At 38.4% G+C, this 23598-nt stretch overlaps 1 protein-coding gene across 2 annotated transcripts in view; it reads left to right on the top strand.

Moving 5' to 3' along the window:
* Nucleotides 1–23598, top strand: part of ZSWIM8 (zinc finger SWIM-type containing 8) — a 79161-nt gene that overhangs the window by 6576 nt on the left and 48987 nt on the right. For both annotated transcript variants that reach the window (XM_080620513.1, XM_080620512.1), the window contains exons 2-3: nucleotides 19956–20109; nucleotides 21278–21372. In XM_080620513.1, coding sequence (XP_080476639.1) covers nucleotides 19956–20109; nucleotides 21278–21372 — 249 coding nt within the window. The remainder of the gene's footprint in view (nucleotides 1–19955; nucleotides 20110–21277; nucleotides 21373–23598) is intronic.

The following is a 23598-nucleotide window of genomic DNA, read 5'->3' as shown; positions in this document are numbered from 1 at the left end:
AGTTACTCACTTACTTGTTGGTCACCCCATCAACTTGCTAGAAAGATGATGGAAGATAGAGAAAAATGTCTGAGTTTCTCTAATATCGTCATTGGAATAGGATTCTTTATAGAACTATGTACCTCGAGTTATTACATCAAAAAAAATAGGAATGTAAATGGTTGATTTTTCCTTATTTAATTTTCACTGTGGTAAAGTCCTCTTATATCACTTTCTAAAAAGGCGTTTTCTCTTTGAATGCTGAATTGCTAATGTGAAGGAGGAAGGCATTGTGTCCACTGTATGTATGCCCTAAGATTTTGAAACTGCTCCCATCTCCACTTCCTCACTTGTACTGACATCCCAGAGGAAACTTCAGCAAAGCATGTTAATTTTGGGAATATGAAGAGTCTTGTCATAATTTTGCATGCTTATTTTCAGAATGACTTCTTCCCTAATTAGACTGCCATGTTTGCTTGGTTTTACCCCTGGGTTGGTTTTTTTTTTTATTTTCAATGAGATATTGCTTGTAACTGAAGTTTGGCCATCACCTGTACACATTGTTGATTAGAAGCTTTCAGCTAGGCAGCCAGGGGATTCAGCTTTGAAGTTAAGGTGAATGGATGGTTTGAAGAACAGTATCTTTACAGTGTATTCAGAACCATCTGGTTCCCTGAGTTGGTTTGTGACTCCAGCAAACTTTCTTCCATATCAAACTACATTCCACCAATTTGTTACCTTTCTACCAACGAATACACTTACTTGCCTTTTCTTTGCTTTTCTGGACAGTCCTTTTGTTCCCAGAAACCATTCTGAGAGATGTTATGATCCCTTCTCACTTTTTAAAACAGTTGTATTTTTCATTGGTAATTGAAGTAAGTCTAGTGTTTCTGCAAATGTTTTGTTTCCAGTTATCTTCACATAAAGATTTTTGTAACAGAGGACTTAATGAGTGTACTTGAACATTTACTCTGATCTCCCCAAACCCAGTGTGGCTTTGTTTCTTCTTGAAAGCTTCTAAGCTCTTTCTCACCCTTAGTCCTTTCTATTTCACAGTTTCTGAAGAAGAATGTTTACCAAACACTTAAGAAGTTGCCATAAATACTGTGGGATTGCTAAATACTATGATCACAATATTTTTGCTTAGTTTGTATTTGCTCATTTACACCAGCTTCTGCTGGTGCTGATGAGTGGTGTTGGAACTGTTTTCAATAGGCAGCTAGTGAAAAAGCTTTGGTTTTTTCTCTACTGTAAGCTTGAGCCATTGTGTACTGTATTGCAATATCCTCTCAAACTTAACTGAGAAGTGATGCAGGCAGTGATCTCCTAGAAAACATTCCCATTATCCAGCCCTAGACAGTTTATGTTCTTCCAAACTGTTAGGAGTGCCCACAATGTTAAGTTCTGGGCACAGTGCCTCAAAAGTAGAAGTTGTAGAGAGGGAATCATTGGCAGAGAATAGACAGCGCCTAAGGTGAGGATATGATCAGTTTAGAGAGACAGTCCGATCAAAGTCTGAGCAGTGTCCGCTCTGCTACAGTGACAGTTCATTAATTTATACAGGCAAAGAATAAGTGGCTTAGAGAGCAACACTTCTTCCTCAGGATTGCCAGTAACTAATAAACTCAAGTTAACTCTTGCTCAAGAGCACAGCAGGAGAAACATGTAGTCTCTTTCAAATTCATACTGTGCTCTCCAGACTCTTGCTCTTTTCAGAGAAGAAAGTTGTTGCCATCCAAAGCATGCTCACTCAAGTGGTGAACTTGGAAACGAAGACTCTCTAGTTCGCTGCTGTTTTGTTACTATTACTGTGTATTATAATATTACAACTAGTTGTTGGGGTTTTTCCTACTTCATTTTGTGTCTCTGGTGTCAAGAGGCAGATTATGCAATCAATTCACACTTCTGGGAGGTACAGGTGTAGTACATGTTGCTCGTTGTGTAAATTCTTTTTAATTTAGTGCAACACATGCAAAATCTGGTTTAGCCCAAATATATCTGTTATATTATATCCAAGTTTACTAATAACATTAAAGCCTCAAAACCAGTAACTGTTGAGCAAAAGTATAGCTCCCTAATGAGTTTCTTTATAGAAGTAACAGAATCTTAGAAATATAAATGTTGGTGAGAAGATACTGCAGCTGCATATGGAATAAGCAGAGATCAGGTGTCCTAAGAGTAAAGGTAATGTGAAAGTGAAGGCTTAGCTGCTACTAGAAGATAGGTTTCTCTATATTTTTTCATTCTAGTAAATGAATTTCACCTGTTTTTGTACTCTGTTCCATAGTGGCTGGTGATGTTGACTTGCTATGTAGCAGAAGCGCAGGTCCAAGTTGAGAAGGGGACTTGCTGGGTTGTAATACAAAGTGCAAAGGGGACATTGATTCATTAGAGTGGAAAACACCACAGAGGAGCTCTAGAGACAGTCATTTGTTGAGACTGATTGGCATAATTAAATACACTGCTTCAGAGCCAGGATGGAGATTTTGAAGCTGTCTAGAAGTTTCTACTAAACAAAAACTTGATTTCACAAGGCAGTAATACCTTTGTCTTTTGGAAGGATGACAAGTTGAGTGACTCTCACACATTTGTCTCTTCATTTGCATTTTGCTCTGCCCTTCTGAGATAATTGAATATATGTACCCGTCTCTTCAGAAATGGGTACTGGAGAAACCATGTAAAGAAGCTATCAGGAAAAGGTGCTTTTTTATTACTGAGATTTTAAGTGACCAATCCAGTTTTAACTCTCTTGTGGTCTTCTGGCCTTTTCCTTTAGATAAGCTTCTCTTCCCCTCGCAAGAAGTCTTAGCACATTCTATTTTAAAGTCTCATTTTTGCACTGGCAAATGTCTCATTTTCTCCTGTCACATCTTTCTTCCTGGCTTCCATGGATTTTTCTTTCAGTGTTTGTTTTCTCCTTCCATTCACCTTGAGGAGATAGAGCCATGTGTTGCTGAATGACCAGAGATCACAGATGCTTTGTTTGAATTTCAGGCTGACCAAAGGTACAGGGATTATTTTCTATGTCATGTTTACTTCTGGAGAAGCAAGGATGAGGATTCAGGTTTGATTCTAGACTCCAGGTGATATTCTTTGTTTCCCATTCCTTTCTTTATCTTCCTCTTTTAATTTATTTTTCCTTCTTCAAGCTCTTCTTCATTGCTAAAAAGTGGGGTTTAAGTGTGTTTTATTTTTATGTATGATATTTTTACCTGTAGGTAACTAGGTCTGTTGTGAGGTAAAAACAAAGCGAAGACAAAACATCTCAGGATTTCTCTCAAGCTACACTTCAGGTTTGAAGTGTCTGGTTATCTGGGTAAAAAATCTTCAGTGAGATGCAAGTGTCTTTTGATCATTTACTCAGAATAACACACGTAAAACCAGCTTTTTATTTTCATGCTTAAGGTTTGGGTTTTTTCATGCTTGGATGTACTGCTTATGTCACTTCTTTGAATGCTAGCACCGAAAGTTGATTTTTTATTTTTTGTTAAATGATTGTGTTTGAATACCTACATGATCTGGTGCTGTAAGCAGGAAATTGGGCAGGAGACTAATTTTGTGTGTCTTACAGCTACCACAGAAAGCCTTGTGTTTTGAGCTGTGCCCTCTCTGCAAACCTGGGGTTACCCATCAGCGAAGCAGTGGGAAATGAAACTGGAAAGAAAAAAAGTCCTGCAGTGTCTGGAGTGTTGCTGATAAAGGCGAAAGAGACCAAATTTAGTTATTAATTAATTTATTTATGGTAAATTACATAAAGTGTAGGAGAAGGTGAAATTCCTGCCCTGATGAAAACCCTGGGAGATTTAAAATTAGTGCTTAGTTACTCTCAAGGTGCATCTTCATTTCTGGGCAGATTACTCAATTTTAGAGCCTGTATTTTCTGGGTCTGCTTTTTGCTGATGTCCTATAACATGAGTGAATCTTTATGACTCTTCAGTTGACCATCAGAGATTTTATTGTGAGTTGCTGAGTTGAGAAAGTGATGGGAAGTTTCAAGAAGCTCGGCAGGCTTGTTCAATAGGTGGAGGTGTCCACGTAGCTTCATGGATTGCATTGGGCTGTTGTCTGTTCCATGCTCCTCTTGCTCTGTTTTGATGTTGCTTCTAGTCCTAATGTCATAGCATGATCTGTATGTTTGAACGGCCATCAGTTAAATGTGATTCAATATGCAAGTTTACAACTTTGGAGTTCCAGTTCAGTTTGAAGAGCAGCAACAAAGCCATAGCATAACCTATATGCAGAAAAATAGCACCTTTTGTACACCTTATATTTATTGTGGGAAAAGAAGTAGTCAAAAGTGAATTGACCCAAGCTAGGAATGGTTGTTTTTAAATGTAATATACCCAAAGTAAAAGTTATTCTGTGTAGGAGTTGTGGAAGTGAAACTCCCATGTTGACTTGTGGCCATGCCCTTTTTTTCTTCTCTGATGTAGTATGTACTCCAATCAACACCTGTTTTGCAATGTTTGTGTAATAAATATGATGAAGTTCATTTCTAAGCAAATGTAACTTCAGTGATTTCAGTTACCATGAAAAGTTGGTAGAGGATTAGAGATGGCTTAAGTACTCAAATGGATTTTTATTTTCTTTGGTAGGGTAACTAAGAAAGTTGCTTTTTGTATAGCCCAGTTTATGAGACTGTTTGGTTATGGTGCCTAGGTTTTTTTAAATAGCGAACAGAAATGGACATCAGTGATTTGAACAGCGTCTCTTCTGCCAGTTGTAAAACTAGGAGCAGAGATCATCTCTTAAGTGTCTGGTGTTCTAGTTAATATACAGTGCTGTGTTCCAGAGGAAGAAAGGAATGTACGGCTTCCAGAGTTGTTTTACATACTTTAATGAACTTCTGGAGTAAATGTTTGGCTATTTAGAATATCTGTGATTAATCTGGGGTATCTGTTTGCTTATTTTTGTATTTTTAAGTAGCATTTCCATAGAGTCAAACCCAATCTATTCTTTAGCTCTTAAAGTGCAACAGTGTCTTTAAGATTTCTTTGCTCTTTTTAGATTGGCAAGTTTTTCTGTCATTTTTCTAATTGTAGGACTGTAACACCATTATAAGAGTAATTTAAAATAGTGTCATGGCTAAAAGTTATTTTTTTCAACTTTTTTTGATGCACTTTATCTGTATTGATGTTTTTCCTCCCTCCTCCTTTGTGTCACCCTTACAAGCTCTCCAAATGTAAAATTCAAAGCACTTATGTATGAACTAGCTAAAACACTATTTTGTTCATAAAGAATAAAGATCAGTGGTGCGTAATATGCAAAATATTTAAAATGCAGGTTCTAATTTCAAAATACCATATCACACATTTCTGAGTTACATGCTCTGAATCTCTGTAGTCTCAAGCAATAAGTATAGGGTTACCAGCCAGAAGATTCTTATACTTCTCGTAATTTGCATGTGGTTCGATGCATCCTTTCTTCTTTGTTTCTTTGCCTGTAGAATGGGTAATGTTCTGACAAGGCGATGGATCACTTTGTAGCATTTTTAACAGAAATATAGAAAATTATGTCTTTGAGCACATTTCTTGATGGTGCTTTAAATATTACAGGCAAGGCGTGTGGAAACTCTGTTTTGATTATGCTTAGTTCATGTATTTGCTTTCATACAGCTGGAAACCTGCTGTCTTTGAAAAGAATGAAACAAAGGAGCTCTGTCAGGCTCTAATGTACCTATTAAAATCTTCTGGAAAATTATATTTTGAGAAACACTGTAAAAAAGTATCTGGTTTTAATAAAATACTGTTTCTATTGTGAATCACTATTAAGTGTTTCTAGATTGCTGCAACAAAAATCTTAAGAAAGGAACTGTCAGTTTTTACCAGTATCAATTAGCAGAACATTGAACACGTTTAAGATGTACACAACTGGAAAATCTGTGTGTTGATTTACCTAAATCCCTACTGGTGTGTGGTTAACACTCAAGAGAAAAAAAATAAAAATCAAAGTTAAGACATTCCCTTTCTATAAAAAGGGAATCCTGAAAAGGCTGCAGGAGTGTAGTGTCTTTTAAACAAATTCAAACATCCTCATTCAGCTGCTGCAAGTAAGCAGGACCTCAGTGTTATTTCTTGATGTCTCTGACTTTTATGCCTTTCTTTTGTCTGCTAGGCTTAGTTTGTGGCTGTGAGGCATCAAGCTCCCTTTTCATATGGGATAAAGATTGGCATATAGAAGAAAGGGAAAGCATAAATGGATAAGATGAAGGGTGAAAGAAAAAGTCCATCTTTAGAAGAAATCCTGTCCCTTCGTGGAAGAAAAGCTGGATGCTGAAGGGGAGAATAGACTTCAGAAAATGAAAAAGAGGGAGGTCAGAGACCCAAACAAATACAGAAAAAGAAGTCTGTGTTTTTTACAAAGATAAATAGGTAGTGTGATAAAAGAATTGTTACCCAGAAGTGGTCCACAAGCAGTGAGAGTCTTTACTGGAAGGCATGCAGCTGTACTTTTTCCTCCCAGGTTAGGACACTTAAGAGGCAACCCATTGAAGCAGTGGGCAAGTGAACACCTTGGGTCACCAATTCTGGCTTCCTCCTCTGTTCAGAGAGATGAAAAATTTAAGCAGATAATCATCATTCTTTGCCATCCAGAAATACTGGTAAACGTGAGTAATTCATTAGAGGAGATGTGAAAATGAAAAGACCAATGTTTTAAAATCCAGTTAGTGAGGGTCTTTATTGTTTTTCCAGATAAACTAGTGGAAAAAAAGTTAATTGCAGCTTTTTTGTTCATTAGGCTTGAGATGTATTAAAGATGTTGCTTTGAGCATGTCTCCCCAGACAGAACTGAAGAAGTGAGGCAGCCTTAAGGTGAATGTAGTCAAGTTACCATCTGGATTCTTTTTTTAGATATATTCATTAAAACAATGCGTATGTGCAGCAGAGCTGTTCTTACTGGCATCTTGTCAATGTATGTGACAGAACAAGATTCTTACCTGAAGTACAGAAAAGCTTGGTGAACCTGTGAATATCGAAGATTGTATGACCTTATGGAATCTGTCCACGTCTTGTTTCTGGTCTTCACAGGACTTCAGGTTTACTGTACTCAATATATGCTCACGTTTGCCTGCATTTGTGTACACGAATTGTGATTCTCAACACTTACATTTAATGTTTTTCTTTTAATATATCTATACTGGAATTCTTATCTGCTTGATTTACATCTGTCTTCATCCTGTGGAGAGTGTCCCAATATGAATCCTTGTTAATTCATGTTAGAGTGTATTTGAATAGCTTGGTGATGGCTTGAGTGCCTGAGATGATGTAAAAATTATAGGTGGGTATTTGACATGTAAGTTTCATAGTAGTCCTGCTGGTGGGTTAGTATGAAATTACCATGTGTACAAATGAAATGACAGCTTTTACAGAGAAGGTAGTACCTTTGTGAAATCTGTAAGGCATTATTTAATGATTCTCTTGAGCTGTTTGCAGTTCCTGCTGCGTATTATTCTGTTTCCTACCTCATACTGAGGTCAGTCAGTTTTGAGATGGGAGAAATAGAGAAATGCAGCTGCAAAGTTGTTTACTAGAGCTCCAGGTGAAAATAGTTGTAACTTACACTTGCATGTAACTTTCATGCACAGCTTGAAGAGAATGTAGTCTGACACAGAGAAATTAGTTGTATTTGACCCAGAATACCTTTGGAAGTTTTCATAGACTACTTGGTTTCATTTAAAGAAGTAGTGCATGGGGTCAGCTAAGTTGCTTATCCTTCTCAAGGACAGGGAGTTAATTTTTCCTGGCTAGTCATGAGCAACAAGTGCATGATAGAAACGCTTGTAATTAATTCCTCCTCTGTAAAAATTCTGTAGCTGCCTGCTTGCTTCATACATTCCTTGGTATGCGGTTTTGTTTCTCCCCTTTTGTTCTCTCTATAGGTGATGCGAGGGAAATTGAATTCAGAATCATAGAGTTGTAGAATCAACTGGGTTGGAAAAGATCTTTAAGATCAAGACCAGCCATTACCCCAGGACTGCCAAGCCCACCACTAAACCATGTCACTGAAGGCCTGATCTCCATGGTTTTTGAATGCTTCCAGGGATGGTGACTGCACCACTTCCCTGGGCAGCCTGTTCCAATGCCTGATCACCCTTTTGGTGAAGAAATTTTTGCCAATGTCCAATCTAAACTTCCCCTGGTGCAGCTTGAGGCTGTTACCGCTTGTCCTGTCTGGGAGAAGAGACCACTTGAGGCTGTTACCTCTTGTGCTATCCAGGAGAAGAGACCAGCCACCTCCTCACTCCATCCTCCTTTCCGGTAGTTGTAGAGAGAAATTGAGTCCCCCTGGTCTCTCCTGAGCTTTCTCTTCTCCAGACTAAACAACCGCAGTTCCCGGTTTATCTCCCATAAAGCCATAGACCTGGGGTTAGACTTGGGGGGTTTTTACAAAACCAAAGGAGGTAGAAAGAGGAGTCAGGTAAGATTATTTTCAAAAGCATTTAGATATCTTAACTTCTTATGACTCCTGTCTATGAAACAGATTTTCCTGTTGGTGATACTGAGAGGTGGTACCTCTTTTAGTTTCTGACAGATGTTTAATTATTACTTTTTTTTACCCTAGAGGTGAGAGTGCTTCATTCTTGATCTGTCCTGTTCAGACAATAACTTTTCCATCAGCACCAACAAGATTGGCCTGATCTCATTCTGATATGATTAGTAATGCAGCTCTTCAGTGTTTGCCAGTGCGTTTGTTTGGAGGCCAAATGATGCTGCTGCTCTGGGATTTAGACACAGGAAAAAAGCTGATTAGAGATTAATTTTGCATGTAATGCTTAAAGATGGGTACTAGTAATAGAGAGCAGCACATTAAATAGTTGACGTTGCATGGTGTTTTGTATGATTTCTTTTCAGCATCTGAAAACATACCAGTACTTCTCTATAGAGATTGCTCCTCAGCTCTGATGCAGTCTGACCTTTTGATTTGCGTTTATGTTCCATTGTCTCCATTCAGAAAAATATGTGGTCCCTGTTGGTCTTTGTAGCTTGTTTTTCTGCTGTAGGCCAATGGAGATGATTTTGAATTTTGAGGTTTTAAAATACCTTGCATGAAGCAGAAGTGGGGATAAGTGGTAGTGCTGAGCCCTGCTTTCAGGAAACGGGAGCTGTTTGATGTCTGTGCTCTGAATGCACAATCCCAGTTACGCAGTATGCTTTCTGCATGGGGTGAGAGAGTGAGGAGTAACAGTGCAGGGAGATTACTTGCCTGAAGCTGATCTGCTTCATCAGCTGTAGAGTTACTCTGAATGCCCGATTTGTCATGAAACCTTGGCCAGCACTGGCATGAATACAGTGTTTTGTAGCACTGTCTGTCTTGCTTTACAAAAATCTGCTGTTCATTTTAGGATTTCTAACAGCTGTCGGTTGCTTGCCCAGGCTGCTCTTTTTTTGATACGAATTCTGGTTTTAGGGAGGCAAATGGAAGGGTGTTTGGATCAAGAATTTTCTTGTCTGAATTTCCAGATGAGGTTGTTTAGATGTGACTACTGCATTGCCTGTCTAATGCTGGTATTGCAGTTTTGGGATCTCAGTCATGTTAGAGTGGGTGAGAGCTGAGAAAAGAGATTGCTGACATTTTTGCTGTTGAGATACAGAGCTTATGAAGAGACAAATAGATCTCATCTGGCATAAGACATCAACATAACATTGAATACTCCACTTTCATCAGCACAGCCCTGCGCAGAAGATTTTTCACAGTTATTGCATATGAGAAGCAATAGAGTTAAATGGAAAATACGCTTTTCTGATTTGGACTAGAATTGTGTTTGAGAGGTTCTGACATTTGCAGAGTGAATGTTTTCTGTAGATACACTGCATGCATTTGCAAAATACATACACTGTATGCATACAACAAAATCTGATGTGGATGGTAAGGCAGAACAGCTAGGATCTTAGGAATTTGATTTTAGTGATAATATGCTGGTGTTTCTGCCCTGGAGTCATGAAACCAAATAAGGGATTTTGATTTAATCTTTATTTTCCTCCCCTCCCCAGTCAAACATCATTTTGGTTACAAAATATAACTTGTAGCTTTCCACCTTTGCCTTCTCCTGAACTTCCGAAGAGTTGGTTCAGGGGTTGGTTGGTTGGTTTGTTTTTTCCTAGAGATCTGGTTTCTAATATAGTAAGAGTATTGTAGCTAAGATGCTCTAAGGACATAAGGAAGACGAGTTTGTAAGGAGAGAAGGGAAGTCTGTGCTTTAGCCAGCAGCAGGAATTTTCAGGTGCGTAGCTCTTCCTCTGTCTACTAATTGCAAGAGGACCTTTGAGGGATGATTACACAGCAGGTTATCTGCTTGGCAATTAAAATTTGCTTGGGCACATTGAAATTCTTTAGTTGTTTTTACCAGTGGTGAAAGGAGGAATAACACGACAGGGGTGGTTATTTTTCTTATTAACATCTTGTGCTGCTTTGAAGAGAGGATTCTGTCAGATGGTTTGCCTCTGAAGTGTTCTTGCTGACACAGGAAACTGCAGATGAATTTGGGGGGGTAGAAGCAAGCAGCTGCTCAGAGAAGGTATATTGAGAAGATATGTGTATCTGTGTATATACATATGGATATATATGGGACCATTTGCCCACAGATCTCTAGAAATTCAGGGAAAGTAAATGCTGCATGTATTAGTATGAGCTGTGCAGGCTAACATAAGAACCCCTACTATTCATCTTTGTCTGCTTACTTGTTTCAGCATTCGTTTTGTTCTAAAAGAAAGGGCACTGGGAACCAGAGCATCTCAAAGAAAGCCTTTCTGAATCAGTAGAAGGTTTTGCTACTGTTAGAAGGTTTTTTGCTAACAGGAAGAAATGTTGAATTACTGTAGGGAAAGTTGAGACATGGCTATGGGATTTTTGACATACTCTTTCTGTTTTAAGCTCTTACTGGGTTAGGACTATTGGACCTTACACACACATCATGCATCTTCTGAGTTTTAGTTCTCTGATCAGTTATTGCTTAGCATTATAAAGCCTTACAGCCTTCTCTTTGTAGGGCTTTTTTATGTCTTATGAAATCTTGAGTCAGTGTCACCAGAAGCTGGCATAATAGCGGAACACTTTATGATTTAGAAGTTGTAACTTCAAAAATAATAACATAAATTATTTTTTAACTCAGTCCAATATTGAAACAGCAGGAGTTGAGCTGAGTATGTGGGAACTCTCCTGTATTAAGTGCTCAGATTCTTTAACAAAATCTTTGGGATACAGTCTCGATGCTTGACGTTAGCATGGTGGCGATGCCATTTCTCCACTGGTGAGCAAAGTTAAGTCAGCTGGTTTTTGGTTTTGGGTTTGGGGGTTATTGTTTTTTTAGCTCTGTATGCATGCAGAGAGTGAGAATAGAAAACTACCATGAAATCGGTTTGTCAGAAATCGGGGGGGAGGGCGGGGTTGGTCAGAAATGTTGTGGGGGTTTTAATATTCAGATGACCAGAAGGGAAACCACAGACTAAACAGGTTTAAAATCACCCACACCTGAAAAATAAAAACCTGAACCACTCATCCGCTCCAAATCCAGAATTTAGTATTGCATTCCGCAAATCTAGAGGGCTTGTGTGCAAATAAAAAATGAGTTTGGGTTTCATTTTCTTATATTTTGACATATTTTAAGGTCTACCTTATAGAAGAAATTAATTCTTGCTTCCCAGAATGTCTTAATCTTGGAGTCAGAAGTCACAATGTCAGGAGATACGTGTATGCAGTCAGCCAAATAATATAACTTACCTTGTTTTGAAGAGAAATGTAAATACAGCAACAAAAAGAGAGTCTGAGCATGAAATATTTTGACTTAACATGCGTGAGCTGTTTGTCATGTGTGTTGAGCAATTTTCAAAAATCAAATTGAGCTGAAATTTGACTCTGTGCTATGGGTTTTGCTGTAGGTGGCGGAGACTTTGGGGATGAATTGGACACCCTCCTGTGATAAAAGAAGCATTTTTGCATTCAATTTGAAAAACCCAGCTGTTCTTAAAATGTTATTGTGACAGTTGTAGCAGAATTTGTGTAGTAATAGTTGCTGCAGTTTGTCAGTTAAGTGTGAGATTTCCAATTCTGGACTGTAATCTGCCCATCTGGGATTTGTATTTTTAATGGGTTTTGGCTATGAATCTTATCAGTCTTATCCAGTAAACGCTAATGAAAAAGTTGTGTTGCTTATTCATCTTCTCAACTGTTTTTACATAAAAATGTCATTCTGTGGCTTAGGGCTGATGTAGGCCTCTCCCCTGTTCTTTTTGCTTTCAACGTGGTTTTCTATGTCTCTACGTTTCCTACCCTGCGACATTATTCTCGCTGTAATTTCACTGCTGCAAAATGGTTATGGGATCCAGATAGTGTTTTTTAACTCTAGTTGAGGAAATAAGAGCTATAAGAAAGTCTTGTAAACACAGATCCCATTAGGGTTTTAATACTGTTAGTAAGCTTATGGGGGTAGTAGCATTGAAGGAGGAGGAGGAAGTAACATGTCTGCTTCTCTTGTTTGCTGTTCTCTAAACTAAAAACAAAACAAAACACAAAACAAAAAACAAACCCAAAACCAAAAGCATATTTACTTGATAATCTTCCTTCCTGCACTAGTTAGAGATGGTAAGAAGAGCAGTGTGCAAATTTAGCAGGTGAATTACATGGACAGAAAAATATAAGCAAGTAACCATGATAGTTCTTTGTTTGCTTTATGCAATAAGCAAATCAATGTACTTGTGACTCAAACTGAATCTTGATTTGTTTTCTGGAGCATTTTGCTAGCTTGTTGATCGCTTAGTTCTCTTGAGGGCTATGTTTTCAGTTATTAAAAGAAAGTGTATCTATGTGTTTGTGTACATATGCATATAGATACATGTATATATATACAAACACATGAAAAAAATACATATACACACACGCACACACACACATATTAATTCTTGCATACTGCGAATATCATCTGCCATACAACCCTAGTGGAGAAAACCGTAGTTTAAGAGTTTTTTCTGTGGCTAACTTTTCCAGAAATACCTGATGTCAGTGCCCTGTCCTTGCTGTTTTTCTAGGTCAGTTTAGCTGTACTTGTTAGTCTGTTATGAGTATGTGGATGTTTTAAAAGTACAAAAACAATGAGAGAAAAGAAAACTAAAGAAGCCTTCAAGTCAGAATGCTCCCTCCAGTCATCTTTTCTGAGCAAGCTGGATTAACAATCAGCAGCAGCATTTGCAGAACCCTTTCTCCATCTCTTGATCCCCGTTCTTGTCTTGTCTAACCTTTTTGATCTGTCACAGCAAGTGAAAAAACTCACACAGATGAATTCCACCTAATTCCATTTGTTGTTGCAGCTGGCTGTGTGAATGCTGAGGTGTTCCACAGGGAACTGCTTTGGAGTGGGTAGCATCTGAGAAACAAATAGCTGAAACTTTATTCTGACTTGGTACAGTGGGTGTTCCAGTGTAAATGAGTTGCTTATTTTATTAAGATTGACACTGCTTGAATAGTTGAGGAACCAGGAACATGTTTCTTGCATTGGTTTCCTTAATCTGTAAAAGGAAAATAAGCTTCTACTGTTTAGCAATACTGTGGTTTGCTTGGTTTTTACAAGGAACACTGTGGGGTTTTGTCCCTCAATATAAGATGGCATGGAATTATTAATCTGAAGCAGAGGAATGCTAATTGCAGACAGCTGGGAGTCAGTATTAGAATATTAAAATGTTTCTTCAGCTTTTCAGATGTTTCATTCTGCATGTAGTTAAGCAGGACTAGGATGAGGTACAGATGCATCTCCTTATGTCTCTTCAGCTGTCAGGGTCTGACTTTGCAGAGTCTTAGTTCAGTCTTGGGTTCCTCACCCCTGGGCTTGCCAGTTTGTTTTTTCCTCTTGTACTGTATTTGAGGCAAGAAAGTTCATTCTTAGTGTCTGTTCAGTACTCGGCATGCATGCTGGGCTGCCGTAAGAGCACTCATTAGCTTCAATTGTGCTGAAGCAATCTGTGATATGTGTGTGTATGTATATGTCCACTATGAACACCACTGAGACCAGCTGTGTCATTTGAAAAGATCCTCTACAACCCAGAGTGTGATGTTTTTTGAAGGGAAATGAGTTCCTAGTTGTAAGAATCGAAATACAGGCCTGAAAGAGAGCATCTTGAATGAGATTCTTCTGTAGTATCTAATGTGGTTTATTAGGTAGTCTACTTTCGAGATAAATCTAGCTAATCTTTCTTTTACTACATGATACAGCTTCATAGCTGCTCCAGCAGCTCATCTGTGAGCCTTTATAATGGAAGTTTTTCATGCTGTTCAGTTTAGTTTGAACTCTGTTATCCCAAATCCTCTTTGCCCTCACCTTGGCCCATTTTGGCATGGGTGTTTAAAGGTGAATACTTCTGTTGTTTTAAGTGCTTTTGACTGCTTGAGCGAGTCCAGAGGTCCATAAAGGTGATCACAGGGCTGGAGTACCTCTCCTAAGAAGACAGCTGAGAGAGATTGGATTGTTCAGCCTGGAGTATAGACGTCTCAAACTGTTCTAGTTTGGGAAGTTGTATGGGACAGGTAATTAGCTACCCATCTCACAAGTCTGTGCTTGAAGGCCACAGTCCAGCAAGTGGATAGAAATGTACCCTTATTAATGACATAGGCTGCAAGTATATTAAACATTTCTGAAGATATTCCCTTAGGACCTCATAGGGCTGCAACCTACCTGGGCAAGATGTTAATGTGACAGAAAACTGAACAGTGGTGGTGTGTCTGTGACCCATTGAATCAGTTCTGCTCTTAATCCAATACCTCTTTGAAAAGAGAACTAAAATTAATGAGCCTTGTTGATGGAGCTTTTGGGCAAGAAATGCTTGTGAAAGAAGAGAAAATACCTTATTTACAGACTTTTGCAATGTGCTTCTGTTACATACCGTCTGTCATATCCTCAGTTCAGAGGTGAATTTTGTTTATTTTTAAAAACAAGCATGTTGCTTCTTATAGGATGTTGATTATGTGGTAAAATGGAAGAAGAAAAAGAAGTAAAGTAATGGCCAAAATACATGGGATCTGAGTGATTTGAAATGAAGAGTAAATTTTTAATTAAAAAGCTCTTGTGTCATTTTGCAATGTTCACATTGTGAAACTGGTTTTTTTTAAAGTACATTCAGAGCATTCATCTTCAAGTATTACAGAGTTCAAGGCAAAGGTGAAATTTTATGATGTTTCTTGCTGAGTTCGAGACCTGAAGGAATATATTTCTCTGGCTCATACTTCTTAAAGACATCAGCTCAAATGTACAAAAACTAGAAAACAGTAAGAAACCAAATATTTTTAAGAGTTTTGATTTAGTTGGGCTATGGTTAAATGTAACGCTTGCTTTGCTTGCCCATATTTGAGAGTTCTCAATGCTTTTTGGTTTTAAGGGGTATGAGAGAGAATGTATCTTAAGCCAAAGGGCATTTTACTGGTAGGCATTTAACTGAAATAAAACAAGAAGAAATGCTTAAAATGCATTCCACAGTAACGAATTTATCTTTCTACATAGCAAATCCTGTAAAAAGCAATGTAATATTTACCATTTTAAAAATGAGATTTGTAAAACAGGTTTTATAACACCAACACCCCCCCCTTCACTGTCCAAGATTGCCCTCTGCTTATTTCCTGTTAGTTTTACTGTTCTCACTTTAGATTTTGATATCAGAAGTGCTTCATTTAATTTTCTTCATCTTCTTGTTCTGTGTATGGTTGTATTAGTTTGTTCCACTCTATTACATTTTTGGACTGAAGCCAGAGAGAAAAGTGAAGGGAAATGTGAGGTGGAGACCAGCGATAGCTATAAAATCAAAGCTATACACTCATCTCTAAGGAGATAATTCAGCCTAACATGCCAGTTTTCTTTGCTTAATGTATAGCGAAAGCAATGGGTCCTGTCTTTGCACTATGTCATACGTATCTCTTGCTGTGCGATCTGTTCACTTGCATTTGTAATTATTCACTTGTATGTGTAGTTTATTTTTAAAGAGGAGTATCAAGTAAAAACCCAGTGGAAATAATGTAATTAGATAACAAATACATTCAGTGCATGACCAAGTTGGTTTTTCTTTCAGTTCCATTTAATAACTCTTTGGTATTCTTATGGCCCTCATTTTGCTGACTATTCAAGCAGTTTCTTCTCTATTTGTCTATCATGGAAAAAATCATAGCTCAGTTTGAACATGATCTGTTTTTATGAATAATTGTTGGCTGTAACTTCTTACATCCTACCCTATATTAGGAAAGGTTAGGCAGTGTAGCTACACATATGTACCCCTATGTCAGTAAGCCCTGCTGGCACAGAAGTTGTTTCCACTGGTGAAAATGCATGTTTGTGTGCATAGCTTGTGTGGGCTGTTTTGGGGTTTGTTTTTATTGTTCCAGCAGGAATAATTATGTCTATGCTAAAGTTTTAGCTGTTCTAAAAAAAATCAAACTATAATTCACTTTAAACAGTGGCAAAAAGGATCAGATAGTCCTCATTAAAGCTGTGTGTTCCACGTGGCAGTAAATAGATGAGATGTGATTTATTCAGAATGGTTTAGATATGTTTGATCCTGCTTACTAGGTAGGAGGTACAGATTAGATGGCATCTCAAAATCCCTTCCTGACATGAGTTTTGCTAATCATTTAACCTGTGAGAATTGTTCGAAGTTGCTTATGCTTTGCCTGTGACTCTATTCTTCCAAGACTTGAAATGTTTCATTTGTTCTGCTTGTGTCATCATGTCAGCTTCCCAAGAGGAAGCAATGGTTCTTGCTAGTTTTGCTCCACAATTTAAGATTATCTTCTCCCTTGGATAGATTTATTGTGCAATTTTGTGTTGCATACTTGATTTCACTACTGTGTAATTTGTTTATATTAAACTTACAATCCTTTTTGGCCTTACCTTTGCTTTCTGAGCAGAAGCTGTGATGCTTTCTCCTTTGCTCTGTTAGCAGACTTATTTTTTTTCCTTGCTTAAAATATATTTATTGTAGAACCTGAGAGTACCTCTTGTCTGTTTTGTTGAGAGTACCTTTTGATACAAGTAGGTATGAATCCACCAACCGTGGATTTGCCTATCTAGAGATAAACATTCTGAATGGATCTCTCTTTGTTTGCGACTCAAAGAGTATTGAGAGCCTGATTTAAGCGCCTAACAGACTGTCCAGCTGACTTGCAGGAGGCCTAATGGAAAAGGACCCTCTGATGCTCTGAGTTACATTCTAGAGCAGGTGTCTCACTTTGACTACATAGGGGACTACCCTCTTGAAACTTAGGGCAGTTTAACTTCTTAATTTTAGTACTTACATTGTGTGCAAAGTTACTGCTGTGAATTCACCTGCCCTTAAAGCATGACTGAAAAATTATTTTCTACTTTTCAGTTGTTTTTTTCGATTTCCTCTCCAAGTCTTTTTTCCTTATAGGAAATCCAGCATTTTAGAAAGAGGCATGGTCTTATAGTTAAGATTATTGCTTTTTAGATCCCTCCCCTCCACTCCCCCCCCCCCCCCCCCCCCCGGTTTTACTGTTTTCACCTTATTCTGAAAATGTCCAAGCTGTGTGCTGGGAATGTCTGACTGTGAATTACGATCACCTGTCGTTGCCTGGTTACTACTAACACAATACAGCTGATGAATCAGTTAACGAGTTCAATGTAAAATTCAGCCGGTTACCTTAGTTCACTGTGTAAAACTGGCTGGCTTGCACTGGAGCAGGTGAGGAGCGCTCCTGTTGTCTTTCCACTTGGAAGAAATGTTTTCTCAGGAGAGGTAATTTCAGTAATGCCTGTCAAACTATTTTTCTTGAGCTAGTTTAGTTTAGCTTGAAAGAGAACAGCCACACTGAAGGGTAATTGCAATGATCATACTATTGCTTCTAGTACCAGTACTACTCTACAAGTAGCATTGATACCTTGTAACTGTATGTCTGTCCTAGTCCATTGCCTCAGAAAAGTTAAACATTTTTAGAATAAGTTAGAATAATAAGCAGAATGCTTTTGCTTTTTTGTCAACTTCAGCATTTCTAACCTTCATATACAGCACCAGATCCTTGTAACAATGAATACCATCCAAGCTGTAGGCTTGCAGCTCTTTGAAAAACGTGCAGGTGTTTCACCCAGTACTGATACGCAGTTTACTGAAGTCTTTTTTGAGTCTTGTACCTTGTAGAGGTTGTTTAGGTGTTATCTGTTTTCTAGTAATGTGTAATGAAAGACTTGGATAAAGTGCCTGTATACAAAAAGTGCAGTTTAAACCTCCAAAACCACCTCCTTTCACTGCTCAGAGTCATTTCAAGTATTAAAGTGCCTCAGTTTGGACTTCTGTATTATCTACTAATACTGTGGTAGCAGCAGTGGTATTTAAGTTGACTAGATTGCACTAAAAAAAGTCAGTAATATTTTTAGTGACTAAAGAGAATAAATTTTTTTTTTAGTGAGTTGATGAAAGCTTTACTCCTGTCCTGGTCATCAAAAGTGGAAATGAGAGGATTTTTCTGCCAAAATCTAGTTTATTTGCTAGCTATAGAGAGAGGGACCACTCCACTTTTCCATTGTTGTTCATTTTACAATCTGCTGCTCTCACATTGTGGATGGGATTTTAGCACTGTGAAACAGAGACTCCATCCATAACATAGAGTGAAAATCACTGGTGATGGAGAAACAATCCTGACAGTAGAAGACTGACTCTATGTGGAAGAAGGGAATGCTGCCTAATAAACTTACTTTTTCTGCAGTCAAAAAATCATAAATGTGGATGTTTGAAAACTGTATTTTCTTTCTGTATTTATGTAATCCTTCCATTTGATGGGGCTGCTCAGTACCGGGGGAGATGTTGACTGCTTTGCTGGGTGCATGTACTTTCAAAGCTCTTTCCTTTCGTATTGGCTTCTCAACTGTTTGGACTGCAGATGTCTCTGGGCAGAGGGTGAGAAAGCATTTACTAACATCAGGGCTTAAGTTTTCCTTTGATATGCTGCCTGGAGGCTGGTGGGGAGGGAAAGCTGAGGACCACATTGGTTTACATTCTGGCTTCCAGCGGTGTTTTAGAAGCTGGTTAGGGAGGTGAAGAGACGTAACAACTCTCTGAAATGGAATTAATTAGGCTTCTGGCAATAGGGTTTTGGAAGACAGGGGAGCCAAGGCTGCTGTAGTGATAGATCCAGGAAGTGATCTCAGTAAAGCAGTGGGGTGTTTGCAGATAGAACAAGTCTGGTATTTTGTATAGAGTGTGATCTAGCTCAGAGTGAAGCAGAAACATAACGCTCTTATCACCTGATGATAAGAAATAATCTGCACTGAAAAACATAAAAAGTGGAGCTAGTTTGGTAGAAAGGTGGTGGTTAAATGTGTTTGTGTAAGCTTTTGGTGTCTTCAATTAAGATCCTCATGCGCTTGGTGTAGTCAGCAGTGAACAAACATGTGAATTCCCAGTTGCTTCTGTAAAGAATTTGAAGTATATATAGATAGATATTATATGAACGATGGTGGTGAGGGGAATAAAGCAACAAATAATAATGAAAATTAAAATGCTATAAAATATTTAGTACTGAATTCTAACAAAAAAGTCAACATTAAGATTCCTGGATAACCTTTCCATGCTGCCTTGTGTGTATACACTGAATAGTTTTCTGTGTAAAACCTGACATTCACGGGATGTTGCTGCCATATTGTAACAGAAATGTTTGAAAAATATTGGGTTACCTTAAGTCTTGCTAAATGGCTTCAATTGTATCAGGAGACAAAGCTGGAGTCACTGATGTCTGCTGGGCTAGCATAGCTCTCCTGAAGAAGAACTTTTCTTTTAGGCATGTGTACCCATGCCCTAGGATGCTGAAAACAAACATAAGATTGGCAGGCAGTTCTTCAGAAAATTCTGGTGCTCCTTTTACTGTCTATCAAAATTGTTCCTTGAACTTCGTGAGGTAAGAAAGGAGATGGAAGAGCTTCCTGCTCTGATTTCTTCAGCCTTTCATGAGTTTTGTTGTCTGAATGTCTAATTGCATTTTGTTTCTTGTCTTTCTAGATGGGCTGGTGATCCCATTGGTGGAACTGTCTGCAAAGCAGGTTGCATTTCACATTCCATTCGAGGTGGTGGAGAAAGTTTATCCTCCAGTGCCCGAGCAACTGCAGCTTCGAATTGCCTTCTGGAGTTTCCCAGAAAATGAGGAGGATATCAGGTAATTAATACTGTTTTTGTTCCATTGATGCTTAAGGAAAAGTTCTGTTCACTAGAGGAGAATCACTGTCCATTTGATGTCCCATATATTTGTTGCTTCTGCTGTTCTCATGACTTTTGTAATGCATGGATGGTTTACTGGGGGCTATGGTATGATATGGGGGTTTATTTCAGGGTGAGCTGCCCTGCATGCATGTACATGTGCAGATTGTGTATGTAAATGATAGCAGAATAAATACACCCTTTAATTTGCCTGACAGAACTAGTTTGTATAGTTTTGTCCTTATGTTAGTTTTACGCAGTGTTCTTTCCAATTTGAATCCATTGCTAGAGTCAGATCTTTAACTGGGCTCAGAAATTGCCCTCAATATGCTGTGCAAGCCCTTTATTGGTGTGAGTAGAAAAATCAGGCTTTGTGATTGCATCAGTGATCAGAATGGAGGCAGAAAGGACTATTTCTTATGTTTCCACGTAAATTATGTGAGTACATAGTAAAAAATTCTGTGCTTTTAGATCTTTTACCAAAGTTGGGGTTTTTTTTAATGGAGCTTTTATACTATAGGAGGCCTACCTGTGTGGCTGTACGTTCAGAATTTTGCTGCAAAGTAGTGATATTACACTCTTTTAGAAAGAATCATCCTGAAAGTTCTTAGATGCATTCATCTAAGGTGCTGGTATCAGATAGGGGAGGTAATGTAAGAAGTGCTGATGTAATTTGTAACATCACCTGTGGGGGAACACAGCAAACCAGCAGGTTGTACATGGTAATTATTCTGATGAACACAGGTGTAAAAAAACCTCAGGTGAGGATGCAGGTAACATCTAGAGATACAAGGAGCTTTTACTGTGGCATGCTAACACTGGACCTTGAATTGATATTATACTGTATAGAGAAGCTTAATTTTAGGCCATGAATGAATTTGTATTTTGAAGGCTTAGGTTAAAATTCCTAGAAATGCCAGTGGCTATACACAAACTCAGGAAGAGACTAGCGATTTTTATGGTTGAACTGAATAGACAAATGGCAGAAAAGAGCTGGATTTCATCTTAAAGATGAAGGTATGAAGGATTTTTCAAAAAAAACATGTCAACAAAGAATACAAGAGCATAAAACTGTAAAGTGTCTCCAAAACAGACTGATCTTGACATGTTCTGTGTTTCTCTTGCAGATTGTACTCGTGTTTGGCGAATGGCAGTGCAGATGAGTTCCAGCGAGGGGAGCAGCTGTTCCGGGTGAGAGCTGTCAAAGACCCTCTCCAGATAGGTAAGAACATTGCAGCTTTGCATCTCCAGATATTTCAGACTTCCAAAACTGTATTTGCAGTGGAACAGCAGCGGTATGACCTAGTCCCAAAATGAACTTTTGTGACATCCTAGACTAAACTCCCTGCCACATGTGTTATACTGACAGGCAGGGAGTGACCACACACAAGCTGCTGTAACATGCACAGTTTATTAACCAAGCACACAAATGCAAATTGGGTATATATCTCTCTATATATAGTGAATAAGTACAATAAAGCAAATCATATATATATATGTAAAGCACAGAGGAAAATTAGCAGTGCATCAAATCATTACTGCATAGAGAGCACAGAGATCAAGGAGAAATACATCACCAGTTACCACCTAATCGTCATCCAGGCCTACACTTCAGGCTGGGAAGCCCAGTGGCAGCCAATGGCAGGAGTCTCAGGTAACTGGGAAAATTCCTATGCGGTGCATCCACCCTTAGATGAGGCTCTGGATTTGGCTGCAAGAGGGTCCTGCTTTTATACTCTTAGAAAACCAGCAGGCTTTATGCCAGCTCTGTGACTGTTTACTCATGGGACTGTGCAGTTTCTCATGATCTCACTGTTGTCCACCCCGAGAGGATTGGCCAGGCACCCTGGTGTGGCCAAGTATGAAGGTCATAAAACAACTGCACACCTGTTTTTCCTGCCTCTTTCTGATCGTCATAATCAATATAAACATATATACTGAAGACACTTTGATAAAAGCCATACTTTGATATGTCTCTTAGTCATGACTGGGAATCAAACCTCAGCTAGGTTCCCATCCATTATAGCATTATTCTTTGTAATGTCTTGAACTAAATAGTATGTTTACTTCATTCCCAGTCAGCTCAGCTGTGAAACTGAGTGAAAAGCCAGAAATGTTCTGAAAATGGTGTTTTGGAAAAAACTCTGTGGAATGCCTTTGTCTCTATAGAGAACTTGGTTTTCTAGTTGTCTGATAAAATGATTGCCTTGCCTGAAGTGCATGTATGGCAGAGGGGAAGTTTGCAAGGTTTAGTTATTCTTGTAGGAAAAGAGTTATATTAATAGTACAGTTACTCATGTAATATTTTTGGCAAAAGGAAAACCGTGTTGCTGTACAGCGGATTTTATTGCTTTTCCTCACTTATCTTGTTCTTTTTATCTTTTGTAGTTATAGGAACTAATCTTACCTTAAACAAAGAATTGGTCTCTGTGTTTTTCATTAAATCCTTTGCAGTAAAGGAGAATATTGAGCTGGCTTTTCTAGTGACAGCTGTTGGACAGGAAGGCAGTATGTGAAATAAAGACACTAGTATGTCAAGGTGAGCCGTGTCAATCCGATAGAGATGTGTTGGGTTTTTATGCAGCTGTAAACTTCACAACTAGACTATTAATTGGCATGTAGCAAGTGAGCCTGGTTGTAATAAGAAAAATGATAATATGAAAATCTATAATGTTAAGGAGGGAATTTCCTTTATTTTCCTGTGATGAGGGATAAGAGGTTTCTTTCTATTTGCCTGTTTAGTTGCTAGTACCAGTAATACTTAACTCTCAGTGATCAGTGGAATGAATAAATTTAGGTAAAGGACCCTCAAAAAAGGAATAAAAGGGACTGATATTGTAAAAGCTTGGGGAGAATGAAAAGAGAAGAAGATAGTCATTGAGCTACAGAAATTGCAAAAGGCTGGTGGAACTGTTATGTGAATACAGGGTAAAGCATCTGAAAGGATTTTACCTTGTCTGTTGTGTAATGTAATAACAATAGCAGGAATAAGGTGTACTGAATTGTCAGTGACATCAGATAGTAATTTTGGGACATCAACAAAATTGAGCTAAACACAGTGAAACTGAGTTTTGAGTACATTCAGGAGCTCCTGAAGTCAGGTCTGAAATGCTGAGAGAGGCCTCTAAGGCATCTGCTGAACTTCAGGAAGGCAAATGTTTAAGAGAGACAAAATGAGTTACAATACATCTGGCTGAAATTCAGCAATTCCTGGGACTTTCCCAGTGGAAAAGAGCAGAATATTTAATATACAGTGCTAAGACTCTGGTCAAAACTTGTTTCAGTAATAAATTAAAAAGGTGAGGAGGTGTAAAGCAATGTAAACGAATAAAGGCTAGGAATGTTAGTGCAAAAGCTGTGCTTGAGAGGGGAGAAGAGTCTGGAAAAAGAGCAAGTGGTGGATGATACAGGGACGGAACTACCCAAGTACACACACAGCCTCTGGTAT

This window comes from Psittacula echo, assembly GCF_963264785.1.
Source record: "Psittacula echo genome assembly, chromosome: 6".
In the NCBI taxonomy this organism is placed as follows: Eukaryota; Metazoa; Chordata; class Aves; order Psittaciformes; family Psittacidae; genus Psittacula; species Psittacula echo.
Note: the sequence above shows the minus strand (reverse complement) of the source record. Positions and strands in the feature narration are given on the sequence as shown.